A 17,356-nucleotide genomic window follows, 5' to 3' on the forward strand; every position below is an offset into this window, starting at 1 on the left:
TCTTTCCCTGAAGAGTCATGTCCTTTTTCTCCTGGCTCAGGGAGCAGGGATCACACAAGCCCCTTACCTAGGCTCCCAGAACTGGGCTCATCTCTGCTGCTGCTTTGCAAAAGAGGCAAAAAAAAATTATTTAGGGAAAACACAGCATGGATGCTCACCTTTGCCAGCAAGGAACCCACCCACCTCAACATGGACAGAGCTACCACATGTGATTTAGTTACATACCCTTCCCAAACACTGAACCATCCCCCATCCACAAGCATTGCCTTGGGTGGGGTTTACTGCCTGGCCATGCTGATGCCCAGCCTTTTTAAGCTATGATTGTCCTCACGTCCTCCTCTCCACAGTCAAGGAGATGCCAGGACACTTGTAAATTGCTGGGCAGTGACATTCATCTTACTGCCAAAACCACCAGGACAGTGATGGAAAAGTTTATGGTTATTATCAATACAAATAAAAATAAAGGTTGCAAAAGATGAAAAATTAAAAGGGTAGCACTGGGTTAAGCCAAAATGTTGCAATATGGCCTCCTTGGCCTCCCAATACGTTTTGCCTTGGGCAACCTTTTCCAGCAATGGTATTTATCAGCAAAAAGATACAGTTATTGCATTTGGGTTTTTCAAATAATTGAGTAATTTAATCTTTTAAGTGCCTCTGAGATCACTTGCTGTAATTAAAGACAGAAGATGAATGACTGAAGTACTAGAGCATTGGAGGGCTTTAAAAATGAACGTCCTTGACTGCATCTCCTGTGCATTTATGTAACGATGATCCCACATTAATATGACCAAACAGATAAAAGGAGAAAATAATAAGAGCTTGGTTGCATTATTTTTCTTCCCACCCAATAATAATATATCAGCAGCCAGAGGAATGTGCCCATGAATACCAAGCAGGAGCAACCACGTGCTGCCAAGAGCAGGACCCCGCCGCCTCCTGCTGTGAGATGCCAGGAAAGGCAATATCCGCTCATGGATCCTGCTGCTATGTGGCAGATAAATGAGTTACAAATGTCTATAAAATTCACAAAATTGCATCAGAAGTGGACTTAAAGGCTCAGCAAGTGCTGGGAAAGGTAGCTGACACACTGGCAGTTTCCTTTCTGAGCATTTGTTTTCTCAGCTTTTGGAAATAAGGCCCATCTAATCCTAGTGGAGAGAGGGAGGCAGAAGGGTTGCTGCAAAGTAAAAACTATCGACAAAAAGTCTGTAAGGCCTGTAAACAGCACTTTGCCTTCTAAGCTATACACGTTGATATACCTATGTCATACCTCAGCATTTAGCTCCCCATTTCATAGCCCAAGTGTATACAAATATGTGTCCAAAGGGGGAAGAGGGGCTGATGAGAGAGCTGGAGCTCACTGCTCCATTCTTCACACAGCACTAAGTGCCTGGGCCACTCATGTCCCAGACTGGAGGAGCAGCAGCCTTGCACCCTCAAGGCATCCTCCAGGCTGCCCAGAGAGGCTGCAGCTTGCTGGGAAGCCCTCCTCAACCACTTGCTCCTCTCCCTTTCCTGGCAGGGCATCCGATGGCCTCCAGCTCAACTGCACTATTGCCAGACTACAAAACTTTGTCACCTCGTAAAACTTTACAGCGCAGGTAGTTTATACCATTACACCTCTTGAACTGAACACTCAGCCAATTCACGGTTTCCTCTGGCGGGAGGAAAACCAGATTTCTTGGGTCAGGTGTTGTGTTTGTGCAGCCCTGCTGGTTTACAGCACTGCCGAGGGCCTTTTACAGAGTCCTAAATGCAGAAGGCAGCAATGCACCAGCCAGCTCAGTGCCGAAAGCCAAACCACCATTTCAGCTGGGATTTCACGAGGACATGCCATTGGCTCTGCTTTCCCTCCAGGTCCCAGCACATGTCCCACTTGGGAGGTGCTGCTCCAGCTTGGACATGCACCCCATAAGGCACAGCCCCAAGGGAGGCTCTGGCTTGGAAGCTCCTGAGAGCCAAACAGGTGGGACTGAGAAGTCACTACCGAGGTCCTCTCCTCCCCTGCAAGGACTGATGCCATAAAAACATCAGGGAGAAGTCCATCATACATCCCAGGTTACAGGGAAAGTGTCAAAACTAACCCTTCCCCATGAAAAACCAAACAAAAAAAAAAAAAAAAAAAAAAAAAAAAACCAAAAACCCAAACACCTAAAGTTTTGTGTGTTAGTTAGGAAGAAACCATTTCCACTAAGAGAAAGGAACTAAAGTAGAAACTAATCCCACACACTGTGAATTTGCAGCATTTAGAAAACATCGCTGCTGTCATTCGCAGTGCTTTGCTCAGTGCTGGTGACTGACCACCCCTCCTGCCCCTCAGACACAAGTCTCCTGGGACTTGGGCCAGATTTGGATGACCTCAGGAGAGCTGGCATCAGATAATGACACTTCACCATGTTGTGAGTAATTCTTGTGAAACTCAGGAAGAAGGCCTTTGATAGTTAAATTCCTCATGTGGGAGGTATATCATTGCAGGAGATGTATCACTGAGGGAGAAATACGGGAAGTAGGGAGTTCTCAGAGTATATTAATTTTTTTAATTTTTTTTTTTTAACAAAGAATATTCTAAGTCCCATGGCCCATCCCCACAGAAGGGGACTGCTCACTCAGCTCCCATGATGAGGAACTTGCACATCTGCTTGTGCCTGTGGCTTTTATGCCCTGTTTCATTAGTATTTTCCCTGGCTTCTCTCTGCCTCACTGGTGCTTTTGCTACTCCTTCAGAAACACAGAAAGCATCACAAAATAATAGCCAGCAAAATGTCAGCACCCACAAGTGTCCTGGCTGCAGGCTGCTGCTATTTCAACTTTCTGATTTCTTAAAAATCTTAATTTTTCTCAGAACTGCTTGACAGTGGTGTTTCTGTTCAACTCATGAAGCAAAGTAAAAGGCTCTGACACATTGGACCCTGACACTTTCTTCTCACCTCATTATTCCTTTTTTCCAATCTCTTAAAAAGGTGGGCTTAAGAAGAAGGGTGGGCTTAACAAGCCTGCACCAGCCATAGCCTTGAGAGGGCTGAGGAAGGGTGGTTTGGCAATTCATGAGTGGCACATTAAAGACAGGAAGAGCTTTCCCTTTTCTTTTCCATGCCTCTTTTTCTTGGCTTTGCCTGAGCAAAGAAGGAACAGGATTGAACTTTCCTTGCCAAAGCTAAAGTTTGGCACCTAAAATTGACTTCTTCACCCTGAGTAAGGGCATTTTCACCTCAGCGGTCTCTGCAAGCAGAACAAAATCAAGTTTTCTAAGTGACTAGAAAGCAACACATACAATGCAAGGAGAAAAGGGCAAGTTGTGTGTTTAAACATGCTGAGACTTGTATGTCTCATTCATTGGTTTTTCCCTTTCTGCTCCCACTTCCCTTAATCTTGACATTTACATTCCTTAGGATGTTTAACAATGATGCCACAAACTGACTGCTTAGTGCAGAACTATGCTGACAGAATCCCTCAAGCCTGGGAATAAGTCTACTGGAATAGACGAGATGTCAGATTTACCGCAGTGTTACTATAGAATAAGCTATTGCAACAAAGCCCTCTTATATTGGTATGGTTACTTCCACAGGCTTTCTAAATAGCAACACTCACTTAAGAAAAAAACAAAACAAAAAACCAAAAAAAAACCAACAAAAAAATCCTCAAATAACAAAACCTCTCCAAACTCCTAGGTCTGTTGGAAAAACATCTGTTTAGCCACAGGCCCCAGCAATCTCCAACAAAAGTTAGAGTTATTTATGTGTCTCTGGAAATACAAACAGCAACACAGACTCCTTGCAGGGTTATCACAATAGCCTCTCCTGAGGTACTCTGTACTTCATGCTGCAGGCAGAGAAACGGGACAGATTAAATTATGAGATCATGTTACAATTTGTTACATTCAGTATCTTTATTTCACTTCTGAGATTGTTATAAAAACAATATAACATTCATCCTGTCAATTAGAAAAGACATCCCTCCCACAGTCACTCTGCACAATCTTTTCAAGAAATAAACCAGAAGTTTTGCACACATGTCACAAAAATATTTTGAACAGATACAATGTTTAATCTGGAGCATTGAGTAAACTGGCAACAACATTTCATTCTATAAACACAGTTAAAAATCAAGAAAGTAGTCTACCTAAAAAACTGCACATTGAACATGCCGAGCCTGTTGCTCTTCAGAAAATAAACCACCATCCGCCACTGAGCTGTCTTTGCAGCCTAAGTAGGGAGCCCCCTCTGCTCAAAGTCCTTGCTACTGCCTGCATTTCTGCTCTGGATGCACAGATGGGGTCGGGAGTGCCAGATCACTGCTCTCATGGGGGCATCAAAGGCAGCAAGTGCCCCACAGCAGGACCAAAGGAGGCGATTGCCACATCAGTTTGCACAAGCACACGGCAGCTCTCCTTGGATCTTTGCCTATTCAAGGGTTTCTTTGTTGTTAGTGAAGAGTGATTTTTGTCAAGACAATTGACAGGAGACTTGCACTGTCCCCTGATTACATAAAATAAGGCAGATTCCAGTGGCAAAACCATACCTTTATCTCCATCTGAATAGCCCATCTTTGTGCAATTCACTGGCCCAGGCAGCAGGCAGGATGCTTAGGAGAAGGCTTTGGCAACCACCGTGCCCTGCGCAAGCCAGCTGTGCTCTGCAGTGATATTTAAAAACTCTTCTGAAGGCAACTACACCAAAGGCTGTGTTAGTTCCATGGGTCATGGCTCCGTGAGGGGATACAATCATACAGCAACAAATCCCAATTTACCCAAAAATTAGCTATCCAGCTGGTGCCATCTGCCTGTCGGTGGTTACATATCACCCAGCCTCTATGGGAAGAGCCTGCTGTGTCTCCTCTGTGCTAGGACTGCTGTTTCACACATTGTGCTATGCCTGGGCCATTCCACAGCACACAGCAGCAGCTGGATGGATGGGAACTGCTCGTGAAACATCAGGTCAGGCCAGTGCCCATCAGCACTGTGCCCATGACACCTGTGCTCTTCTGGAAATGCCCTGCCCAGGCCTCCTGAGCCCCCTCAAACCCAGGGGAGGCACACACACCTGGCTCCCCAGAAACATCAGGTCTGGATGTTCGACCAACAGCAAATATACAACACACACACACAAATACAGAACACACAGGCTGGGTATGACCCGGGTACAGTTTGTGCTAAATGAGTGCCACTTTTTGTTACGTACTGCAAAGGCATCTGGCAGCTGGCGTAATGCATTGCACGGTGATTCATCGCCATGCCAGGGAAAAGCCATTCCGCATTTCATACACTCAGGGAGAGCTATTTCTTCATAATCCACAGTGCACCAGGCACCAACGCATAAATATGCAGCAGTTTGAAATGTTCTCTTCTCCAGCAAGTCCTATCAGTCTATAAATAATTTTTATACATATTTTTAATACTTCATCACTTACCCTGAAATGTGTACCTTAATCTCAATACCAAAATATACACAATTGCAAAGAGAGAGACCATTTAAAGACTGAAACTGGAGGAAAAATATATTAATCATTATGAGAAGATACTAATTATTTTCTTTTTCTATACATTATTTAATAAAAAATATAATCTTAAATTACAAATTAAAATCGTATCTCATATGTAAGTTTTAATTTACAGTATAGAATCATAGAATCATAGTGTTCAGGTTGAAAGGAACCCTAGGACATTATTTAGTCATCTTCTAGTAATCTAGTAGATAAACATCACATTTAATACAGCATAATCAGCTTTAGTAGATAAATAATTCTTGATTAACAGAGAGCACATTTCCTTTAAAATGCTCTTTCCAGTGAGTGACGTTGTTCACATAACAATAAAACTACAATTACAGCTGAAGGCAATGCAGACCTAGAGTTAGAGAGCAGAGAAAAATGACCATAGTGCTTTATACTGAGGACTCTCCAAATGCAGCAATTCACAAGGCAGGCAAAATTACATAGGTTTTTTTCCCATTCTCTCTCTACTTCTACTAATAAACAATGATGCTAACATTTTGCTATTTTATCTTGTTGAGAGAAAAACAAGAGGCCCTCAGACATCCAGTAATACTTTGGGATGAAATGCTGCCAGGTCCAGTTGCTCAAAGAAGAACTGCCAGCCAACCTGTAAGAGGCTTGGCCCAACAGCTCCACAGTCTCAGACCCTGGCAGCAATGAAGTGCTGCATTATTACACCAAAATGCTGGCCTTTAAAGTCTCTGCACTCAACACAAATAGGATGCAAACACCAGCCTGCTAAGTTATCCCAAGTTTCCAGCAGGTAAGTAGCTGGGCAGGAGCAGTGGCAGCTGTGTGCAACTTGCTGTGAGAAGTGCAGAAACAGGGTGTCCCAGCTGTGCCATGTCCCTGGGTACAGGGCAAGAGGGCACAGGATCAGGCACACAGCCTTCTGTCAACTGAGACAGCGAAGACATCCCAGTTCCTGCTTTTTGCCTTTTTTTTCTGAGCAAATCAAAGAGAAGCCCTTTAACCCTTCCCATCTCTTCCCAGTAGATGACATGACCCCTGCAATCCCTGGATATATCCCTGCTTCTTACCCCCCTGAGACACAGTTCCTATAGCTGAAGTTCCCCAATGGCATCTTGAAGTAACATGTAGTCTCAGCACTACTTAGCTGATTTACCAAGAGCTACCAGCAGCACAGATTCATTTCCCCCTGTTCTTCCTCCTGCATCTGCTTTAGGAAAGGGGTTATTCTTTCCCCTGGCACAGCTTTTGCAATTCTCCTCCATCCTTCTTCTTAGTCACGATCCCTGCTCCAGTCAGGTTCTGGCTCTGGTTAAGAAACATCAGTGTTAAACCCTAGTTTGGAAAAGTAAACCCTTTTGTTTCACGCCGGTCTTGGAGAATTTGACATTTAGGTTCTTCCATCACACCGTGTTTCCAAAACCTACTTTCACCTGTCCAGTTCAGCGGGGCAAAACCAAGAAGGGGAAAGCATCTGCTCAACAAAAGTTCCCAGGGAAAGTTGTGAGACAACTCCAACCACAGGTCATAAGCCAAATGTACTACACCAGAGAAAATGATTTCTGGAAGCCAAATGCAAGCAATAGTTTCTCAATGTCAATATCCTGCAGTATCAGGCAATGTAAATGCGTTCCTAATGTTGAAGCAATCACAGCATTGTGCATTCTTATTTCAGATTTCCCAGGGAGATGCAAGAAAAAGGACAGTGAGGGTTATATTCAAAGGAGCAGCTCTATTTATACCTTCTTTCTACCCTCTTGGAGTAGTAAGTAATGAAGAATATAGTAACAATAAAAGCAACAAATAAAAAAGAGATAAAGGCTAAAAATGATTTTCTGGTTCGGAAGAAGTGGCATTTGGGACATGAGGCAACCTCTTCTGGACACAGCAACTCAGGAGTTTCAGGACCAGGAAAACCATTATTGTCAATTATTTCTCTGTAATGTTTCAGAGAAGGCTTTGGTTCGTATTGATTTGCAACGTAGCTGTAGAGACCATACTTGGGGGCAGTCTTGTCATTAAAGGAATAGACAAAATATCCTTGAAGGTTAACGTTATCCAAGGTGTAAGCTGCAAAAGAAAACAAAGGGTTGAAGAAATGAATCAATGTCACTTTGCATTCAAGAGCAGTACCATACACCCATATGTAAAGGAGGGGCAGGGGGATGTTAAACCCACATCTGCACATCTCCTCTCAAAAATTAGGTAAGGTACATATACATCTATGAAGTGTTTCTCATAAGAAGTAAGAGTCTATCAGCCACTGCCAGACAGTGTGATCTGTGAGTATCCTGCAATTTATTTCCTTGTGCTTGGTAAACACAGCTGTGAGTGCCTGACTGTGTTTAATGATCAGCATGAAGCCTATCATGAAAAGATGGCTCTCTTTGTTATGTATGAAAGAATACAGGTTTTGGGTTTCCTGCCCCTCGTTTTCTGCAGCCTGATTCTCTGATTGCTCCTTCTCCCTTGCAGGGCACGTCCTGATGGGGACAGTCAAGGCACAGAGGACATCAGGCCGCACTTCTCACTAGCAAAGGCACAGTGACACCAGAAAAATCGCACAGCCACGCTGAGGTCATGTACTGGGGTATCACCAGTGCAAGGGGAAAGGTTATGCAAATCACAGCCCTCTCTTGTTATTAACCCAGGTTTCTGATCCAAGATGACCTGTGTTAGTCTTTACTGAGAACATGTCCACAATCTATACTGCTACTGGAAGAGGCCCAGCAGCTGCAGTGTTAACCTTGAGCCATCTGTCCCGCTTGACAAAAATATCAATCCAAGGTAGTAAACTCAAACTGTAATACTTTATCTCTCAAAAATCACTGTTTTAACAAATTAAAGCAATATCTTCTAACAGATGAACACAGAACTGAATTTTCATATGCCTCTCGAAATAATCGTTTCTGAAGCCACATGCAAGACTTTAGCACCTCTAACCTACTTTTCATGTATAAAATGAAATAATATTTACCTGCCCTTTTACAGAGCTGCTGGCCAGGATAATTATTTGTGTTTGTAGAACTGCAGGTGGATTTAATGGTGTTACATAAATAGTTGCTGCTGTTCTTTGTTTTCAATTGGCAAAGATGTACTTAAACAGAGTACAAAGCACTTCAAAATACAGCCTCAATCCAAAGGGTCCTGTACTGTATCCTGGACTCATTTATCTGCACAAACCTGTTGGCTCTCCTGGAACAATGCAGGTGAGCAATATTACATGCACAAACATTTCCACACGCAGTCCCTGAAACCAGCTGGAGGAAGAAGGCAGAATAGGGACTTTAAGGCCAAGGCATACATGTACCAATCCCACTATTATTCCTCTACACTGTGATACTGAGGTAAGGACACAAGATTTCTAATTCATCTTAGTTACTGCACCAGGTCTTGCAAAAAAGAAATGCAAGTCTTGGAGAAACCTGAATTAGTCATGATGCCAAGGTTATGTAACAACAAGATGGACAAAAGTGCAATACCAGAGAGGGAGAAGAAAAAAATGGAAAAGCTGATGGGCCAAACACTATGGAGGAGTGTACGGTACCTAAAGTGGGAGATTAAGCTTTAGGAAAAGTATTATAGCTAGTTAGCAGAGACATATTTATCCATGACAAAGAAGGTGAACAGATAGGAAAATAGGTTAAGCTGAGAAACACAGGAGCTATTTACAGGCTGGACAGAAGAGGGGAAAAAGAAGTGACTGGGAGACAGTGGTACCAGAACAGTACAAAGGGCAAAGTTCTGTAAAAAACAGATGCATGTGTAGGTGTTCTCGCTAATGGGAACTGGGAGAAAAGCCCATATCCACAGACACTTTGAAAACAGAAGTGCCAAGGAGACAAGCAATACAGAATAAAAACAGTTTGAAACCATAAGCCCAAATACAGCCAAAATATGGTTTTTAACTATACATTTATAAAACACACACCCAGTGCTACAAAATGCTGGACAATGAACTCTTGGGCACTTAATATTGATGTTCAGTAATTTGTGAAAGAGGTGGAAATTAGAGAGGAGGAAGTTAAGGCCAATAGTTAATAAAGTGGACAGGAACTGCCAGCCATCCTTCACTACCTATCAAAAGAGTGGAACAGATTATATAAAGCTTGATAAATATGAAATTTAGGAGATAATACATGATCAACACCAATCATCTTAGCTTTATGAAAAATAAATCTTGTCAAACTAACTTGACATCTTTTTTTCTGAGATCAGCAGATCAATAAAAGTAATGATGTTTGATGTTATATACTTAGAGCTTCACAAGGCAAATGACTTGGTATTATATGGCATTTGGATCAAGAAAATAGAATGTTATGAGGTCAAGGGAAGACCATAATAAATAGATTTCAACTGGTCTCAAGTAGAATTAAGTAATAGACTAGAAATGTAAATGCAGGTATTTCTACCACATGTAGTGTCACAGTGGGTGTATTTCTACCATGGTCATGGAGCTCAGCTTTTAGCACTAAGTCATTTAATGATCTTAAATATATAAGCAATCTGAAATAAATGTTAAAACTGTTTCTCACTGAATCTGCAAGTATCACAAAGATTAGAGACATAACTTAGCTAGTGTAGCAAGGCTTGCACAAGCAAGCAGCTGGCATTTGAACATGACCAAACATGAAGATGTCAAAGAACAAGCAGACCTACTTTTGAAGAGGCAGTCCTCCTTGGAATGAGGGGCAGAAATCTGTAACTGAGTTTAAAATCTCAGTAAATCACCACAGAATTTGTGTAACCAACCTGTTGTCATGGCCAAAAAGGTCAAGAGCCTGCTTGCATGTAGGAAAAGAGGAAGGTAAGAGGAGGTTATGTTATACCTGCCTAAGTGTGGCTGTGTCTGGAACAGTGTGTCCAGGTCTGGGCTTACCCCTCTCATGACGAATCCTAGCATACAGGGAAAACTTAATAACTCAGAGCTTTGATATGATGTTTTATAGCAAGGGACACAAAGAGCTTTGTCTGTATTTTCTATCAAAGAGATAAATGAGAGATAGCTTGTCTTCTGTCTGCAAATACCTACACAGGTAAAATAAAGGTGGAAATGCACAACAAAATTGCTGAAAGTTGAAGCTAAAGAAATTAATAGTAGAAGTGAGATGTATATATATATCTATACACATACTGTGAGGTGCCAAAGATTCTTCATCAGTAAAAATTATCTCATTTGGGTCTTGTGCCTTTCTGAAAAAACAGCATGTGTTGTATGACAGGATGACTCAAAATGCCTCCTTTTTGCCTTATAATTTATGAATCTTTGAGACAGAGAAAAAGACTGGTTTGTGTTCTGAATAGCAGGAAACAGTCCAGGAAACGGCATAATGAGGTAGACAGCTGAATTATTATTAAGATCACTGTTGGATAAGATACAGAGACAGCTGAGGAACAGAACTCATACCCAGCCATAAGGCACATCAGTGAAGAGAAGCAACAAAGCAAAACAACAGCAGAAGTGCAGTAAGATGAAAATCTGACTAAATACATGTGGAGCTACTCACATAACTTCTATTTAAATTTATTGAATCTATAAAAAAGTTCTTCTGCTGTCTTATGCAGAATATGAGCAAGGTCAGTCTTCCTGATGTTTAGTAATATCAATCAGTCATAAATCAAGGGGAAAATCACCTGTTACACTGTAGTAACATCTCATTTATGGAGTATTCTACAAAGGACATGTCTTTTAAAGCTAAACATACTCTATCACACTGTGTATACTAATAGTGAGATTTGTGACATATAAACCATCTGTGGCTCCTTACCTTTTAAAGCTTCATTGATGTAATTCTGTATGTAATACACTCTGAGCTTATCGTGCACCATATTCTGGTCATCATCAATCCCATTAGCCATAACATAAACTGGGACATCACCGTACTTTGATTTCACCCACTTGAGCAATTTACGCAGTCCCCAGGGCACTACTGCAACTCTGCTGGGAGAGTGAAGCCATGTGATGTCATTGATCATTTGAACTTCAAGGTAGTGGTCATATTTTACTGCATCTTCTTTCTCTGAGCCCACAAGGGTAGTAGTGTAGTGACTCAAGGCAAAAAAATCAAATGAGCCCTGTATTAATTTCTTTTCATCTTCTGAGAAGTAAGGCAAGTGGAAATTATACAGGTCAACACTATTTATTCGGTGAAGCCATGCTCTCATCACTTCTGGGTAGTCTCCATTCCCAAAGATGGGCTCTGCAAGCCAGCCAACGTCAAACTCTAAAATCCTGTCAGCAACTTCTTGGTCATTCCTGGAAAAAGGACAAGCTGGTTCTACCCAGTCAGCTTGCAAAGCTATAGATATTTTACCCTTCTGAGATCTCCTGAATTCTTTGTCATAAAGATGCCACACTTTTGCATGGGCTTTCAACAGGTTGTGCCCTGCTGTGTATGTCAGGTTTTTCACAGATGGTTCATTCATGGTGATCCAAAATTTGACATGATCCCCAAGACTTGTAAAGCAGAATCTGGCATACTCAACAAAAGCCTGAACAGTTTCTGTGTTTTCCCAAGCTCCATATTTGGCAAGAGAAACTGGAAGCTCTTGATTCTCAATCATAGGTTGCCATAAAGCAACAACAGGAGTTATGTTAACTCTGAGAAGTTCACTAGCAAAACACTGATAGTAATGTACAAGTGTGTGGTTGATTAGAGAAAGGTTACCTAAAGGAAGGATTAAAGACCATTTCAGTGAAAAATGGAAGTGTGTGACATGCATTTCTTGCAGAAGAGAGATCTGGAGCCTGATAGCAGCGAAGTCAACACAGTGACGCTTGCGCTTCAAGGCGTAAACTCCATCCACTTTAATGAGCTTCTTTGTCTGGTGAACATCCCACACATAAACACTGGAGTCAAGAAACTGGGCAGGTGTTGTGTCTACCTAGGAAGAACAAGAAACACACCAGATTCAAACTGTTTGTTCTAGGTAAGTGGGAGCATCATAACCATCAGGCACAGCCTAGTGAAAGAATATCCTAAGTCAAAACATTACATTCAGCATCTCTGATACTGGCATCTCGGGCTCATATGAATGAATGACTTTTCTGTTAACAAGTGATGTCAGGAAAGTACCACATCTATATATAATTTCTACCCTACTTTTCAAACAAGCTTATGCTAATGGTAATCATGTTTATGTCTTCTCTAAGCTGCTCCAGTTTCCAGAAGAAACAAGGGATTGTTCAGGGATAAGGCACTAAGCCTTCAACAGATCTCAAGAGAAGGAGATCTTCAGTGAAGACGACAGTAAGTTTTAAAATTTTTTTCTTTCAAGATTAAGAAGGGCCTACAGAGAGACTGTCTGTTGTAAATTACCCAGTACATTCAGTTTCAAGACCACTCCCTGAATGCAGTAGAAGAAATAACGAATACAACATCATTTCTGTGTTCTGTTCCTTTCCTGACTATGATGAAAGATGACTAATGCTCTGCACTTGATTTTTAGCAAAAATTCGGTTGACAAGCAAAATTTTTCCTTCTTGCTAAAGACATCCATCCGTTTTTAATTAATTCATACTGAAGTCATTTCCAAGTTATTTCAGCAGGCTGTTGATGCCTGAGTGAATTTTTTGGGGCCTCTGAGTAAACCCACTATATGTCACTCCAACAAAAAAATGCATTTCCCAGAAGGCTTTAGGGTTTCAGATGTCAGAACTGCCTGTATGACACACAGTAACAGAGCAAAAGATGAGCTTCTCAGGGTCACTCAGAATTATACTTTCACTTTTTAATGAACACAACAAGGACTAGAAAATGAAAAATTGAACTATTTAAAATAATGCACAGTGTGAAATCTCCTCATTCATACTTTGCATAATTCTTTCTAGATCCAAACCACAGGATAGCGGTACCTTGGTTTTATTTGTCCTTTTCTCTTTCTTTTTAATCTTCGGTGTGCTGTTTCCCCCTAAGTTCAGATTCCTTGTCCTGCCCTCTGTTTGAAAAGCAGGTGTCAGCCTACAACCAGTGTTCAACTTGTAGCTGAGGCTCTGCAGACTGTATAAAAGAAGCTGCTGAAAATCAGTTGCTATTTTCTCCGGAGAGGTCAGTACTGTGCTTATAGAAGAAAGTAATAAAAAACAGCATGTCTGAGGGAAATTGCTTTTCTGGAGAATTGTCCCTTGTAGATTACTAAAGCATGCATTGCCACTAATACTGTGGGAATGCTGTCAAAACAGTTTTTCCACTGCAATGCATCTACAAATCAAACTACCTAAGTCTTACAGCACAAAATGTTTGAATGGCCTTTTGAAACGAAAATATTCAGCTTTGAAGGTTTTGGGGATGGGAGGGATTTTTTTAGCTGTTGTAGGCTGACTGACTCTGCAACTTTATAGTTGTTACTGACTCCAAAAGCAGCAATTCCATTTCCAATTCTTAATCTATCTGAGAGCTAGGAGGATGACTTGAATTTTCTTGGAAATCGGTGCACGAGGTAAGGAGGCTGCAGTATTTTTCAAGAGAACAAAGCCAAATCTTACTTTTGGAGTGAGAAAAAACAAGCTCCTCACACTCTAGCCTTAAGAAAGATTCTGCCTTTGTGGAGAATATAAATTAAAAATTCTGTTCTTGGATCAAGCCTTGGCTTTGAATTTACACCTCTTTACTGTGGTTAGAGAAGCTCTGCAACCCAAAATAACATCTGAGAATTACAAAGCCCAACAGTTAAAGCAATCATAAGGTAAGGTACAATTTTCACTCATGTTATAAAGTCTTATAATTTGAAAAATTCTCCCGAAGTATCAAATCAGTTGAAGTAAAGATTGAGAGCTGTGAACCAGATCCATAACCTAGCTAGGTTCTATCCAGGGGCACTGCAGGCCCTCATCAGACACAGTACGAAATAAAATGAAATATAAGGAATACAAAAATTTCATCTAAATCTAATACTGTTCACTTCCTTTTATATAAAATCCTTCTAAGAATGGTACCAGGATGCATATGCATAAGATGTAGAAACATGCCACTGGAGTTTTAAGAGTTTCCAGGAAGTTTTCTACAACATATATTTACAGTTTAGCAGATTTAATTGACTTCCCTCTGAAAAGAACTGACTTCCCGTAACTGATCACATGTGTTAAGGGAAGATGAGCATCAGACTACTTTCCATTTCCATACATTTTTCTAAAATTTTATTTATAGTATCTCAATCTGACTGGTTCTCTTTGGCCACACACAGAAAGTCTGGTGAAAAATGAAAGAAACAGTGTTCGGCACAAAAGCCTTGTATCCGTCTCCTTGCAGCACTCTGGTAATACACACCTAGAGTGTGGCAAAGACACTCTATTCAGCAAATGTCACTGTGAACTTGTGCACTGATCTGGCTGGACAGCCTGTCGGCTTTATTATCAGACTCACCTGAATGTAGTTGTCAACAATTCCCCAAGCAAAGCCACAGGGAAAAATACCTTCTATGGGCTGGTTTTCAGGCAAAGGTGGGAAGCCATTTTTTTCTATCACCTTTTCATAGAACAAGACAGAAGATTTGGGCATCAGCTTCTTGTCATGGCTTTGAAAATCAACATAAAACAGTCCACGTCGAATGCTGTATCCCCTATGCCACTCAAAGCCATCCAGGAGGGACCAGACTGTGTAGCCAAACACGTTAACTCCGTCATACCGGATAGCTGAGGAAAGAACAAACCCAAACGTATCACAGTGCTCATTTTTCTTCTGTAGGTTACACTGTACCAGCAATGCTTGCAGCAGTAGTGTCTAAGAACAATGCAACAGGTCAGATAAGTATCTCAGGGCCTTCCTCAAGGCCTGTTCAGGGAACATATTTCAACTGCCCTCGGGGAGCTGCCAGGTTATGGTAGAAGGCAGCAGGGGTACCTGGCTTGGCTTTAAAGAAGCGCGATTTAGAAAGAGAAGCTGTGCAGCAGTGGTTTGAGCAGTGCTGCTCATCAGGCATACCAAACCTCAGCCTCAGAGCAGAGCCTGAGCCATCTGCAGCCACGGAGCCAGTGACTGCCCTGCACTGCCCTCTGCTCTGCTCACACTGCAGCTCACTCCAGGGCAGCTGTTACTGCAGCACTACCCTGTATGCAAACAAAGTTCTACTCCTTTTCATCTCCTCCACTCCAAATACATATTGAGAAAAACCTGACAGCACATTTGGTGTGCACATGAATTTTTATTACCACAGATTCTAAGTAGAAGTGATTATGCAGAAAGACTCTGTTTATTTGGTAATTCTGTCTCTTTACATCTTCTATGGCACAGCATTTTCCAGCTCAAATATTTAAGGGTTTCTAAAAATATGTGCATGTTTTAGGTCAAGTGTTTGACTTATAAAAATCACCACAGACTTCAAAGGTTAATGTCAGGATCTATTGGCATCTGCTAGTATTACCAGCATTATTGTAAGATTCCAAATGGTACTTACTTTTAGTTGTATTAAACACTGAGATTCAGCAAAATGTTCCTGAGCAAGGCTCAGCTCCAGGAAAGCACAAAGGAGTGTGCTTATTCTAATTACATAATTAGACCCACCCTAATTCAGCAATGCATTTAAGCACATTCTTAAACGTTCTTTTGAACTGGTGTTTGGCTCTGTAAAAAGTTTATCTTTATTACTCACCATTTTCTGTCAGCCCAAACTGGATACTGACTGAACATAATATTTACCAGCCTAGTAACACTGAAAGCATTATTTCAGGCAAGCAGAATAACAAGATCCTAATTTCCTGGCTTTACTAACGCACCTCATTACAATCAGTTACGAGGGACCACATGGATTCTTGATTGTAACCCTGTTTCAATCACTTAAAGGAACAATGGGGTTAAATAAGCAACAAATTTGGCCCAGTTTTTGTCAGAGGTCATGAGAAAATGTCTAAGGAAATGGAATATTTCTACTCCTAAAGGCACCATTCTTTTGTGTTTGGCAAATGTCAGTATTTTTCTAACCTCTGCATGCACCCATGATGACATCTGCCATACCAGCAGAGTAAAAGCCAGTACAGGTCCACTGTGTGAACCAGTCTCAGTGAGAATTTCTTTGAACAGCATCTCACCCTTCTGTAAGTCATCACACAGCACCCCCACACTTCCTGAGCACCCTGTAAAAATCCTCCTCAAATACTTTTACAAAAATGTATTAACTTTTAAATGTCACCTATGAAAGAAGCAACTCGAAAAATGTTGGGAAGTTCCAAGAAGTCTGGAAGTCTCAAACACAGTGTCCCACATGGATTGCATATTACTGGGAGACCACAATGAAAATTAATGGTTTGGGGTTTTTTGGAGTCTCTTTCTTTCTTTCTGTGTATGTCTCTTTTTTCTTTATGTCTGTTGGTGACCAAATGGGGCTGACTGAAACCTAGACTGTCCTTGCTTTTGAAACTGAATGGCCTTGTCCATACTACCACTGCAAGTGACTCCTGACCTGAGCAATCCCACACAGCACGCCTAGAAGTGTGACACTGCACAGACCAGAACTCTGCCAGAACTGGGTTAAAAATTAAACAGCAGTTCAGCTCATGCTCTGTTTGGCTCAAAAGCATAGAAGTTATGCAAGGAAACATGGCAAACCCACAAGTATCAAATACAGATCTTTAAAACCCTCTGCTCAGCTGCTCTCCAACCCCAGTGCCTGAAGGAGAAGTGTGTGAAGCCCTCAGCCCACGCTTCCATCTGGAAGGTGCCCAAGATCTATATTTTGCCTCTGGATGTACCTGAGAATAGCCTGGTCCTACCTGTCACAGGCCTGGCTGTTCCTTTTCTGCTTAAGACTCTGAATTCAGACCTGGTAACTCCCCAGACAATGACCTGACCTCCACTGGTCAACATGACCCAGAGGAGATTGGACACCCTCCCAGGCAACACGCTCTGCTTTACCAGGCACAATCCATTTGTTTGTTGCACCAGAGACAGAGAAGGGAAGTGAA

At 41.6% G+C, this 17,356-nt stretch overlaps 1 protein-coding gene across 1 annotated transcript in view; it reads right to left on the reverse strand.

Moving 5' to 3' along the window:
• Positions 1–3,871: 3,871 nt before the first annotated feature.
• KL (klotho) overlaps positions 3,872–17,356 on the reverse strand; it is a 41,616-nt gene continuing 28,131 nt past the window's right edge. The window contains exons 3-5 of the mRNA XM_017731337.1: positions 14,823–15,091; positions 11,229–12,345; positions 3,872–7,530 (exon numbers count right to left, since the gene is read on the reverse strand). Coding sequence (XP_017586826.1) covers positions 7,193–7,530; positions 11,229–12,345; positions 14,823–15,091 — 1,724 coding nt within the window. The 3' untranslated portion in view covers positions 3,872–7,192. The remainder of the gene's footprint in view (positions 7,531–11,228; positions 12,346–14,822; positions 15,092–17,356) is intronic.

Source organism: Corvus brachyrhynchos, unplaced genomic scaffold, assembly GCF_000691975.1.
Source record: "Corvus brachyrhynchos isolate BGI_N302 unplaced genomic scaffold, ASM69197v1 scaffold103, whole genome shotgun sequence".
Lineage (NCBI taxonomy): Eukaryota > Metazoa > Chordata > Aves > Passeriformes > Corvidae > Corvus > Corvus brachyrhynchos.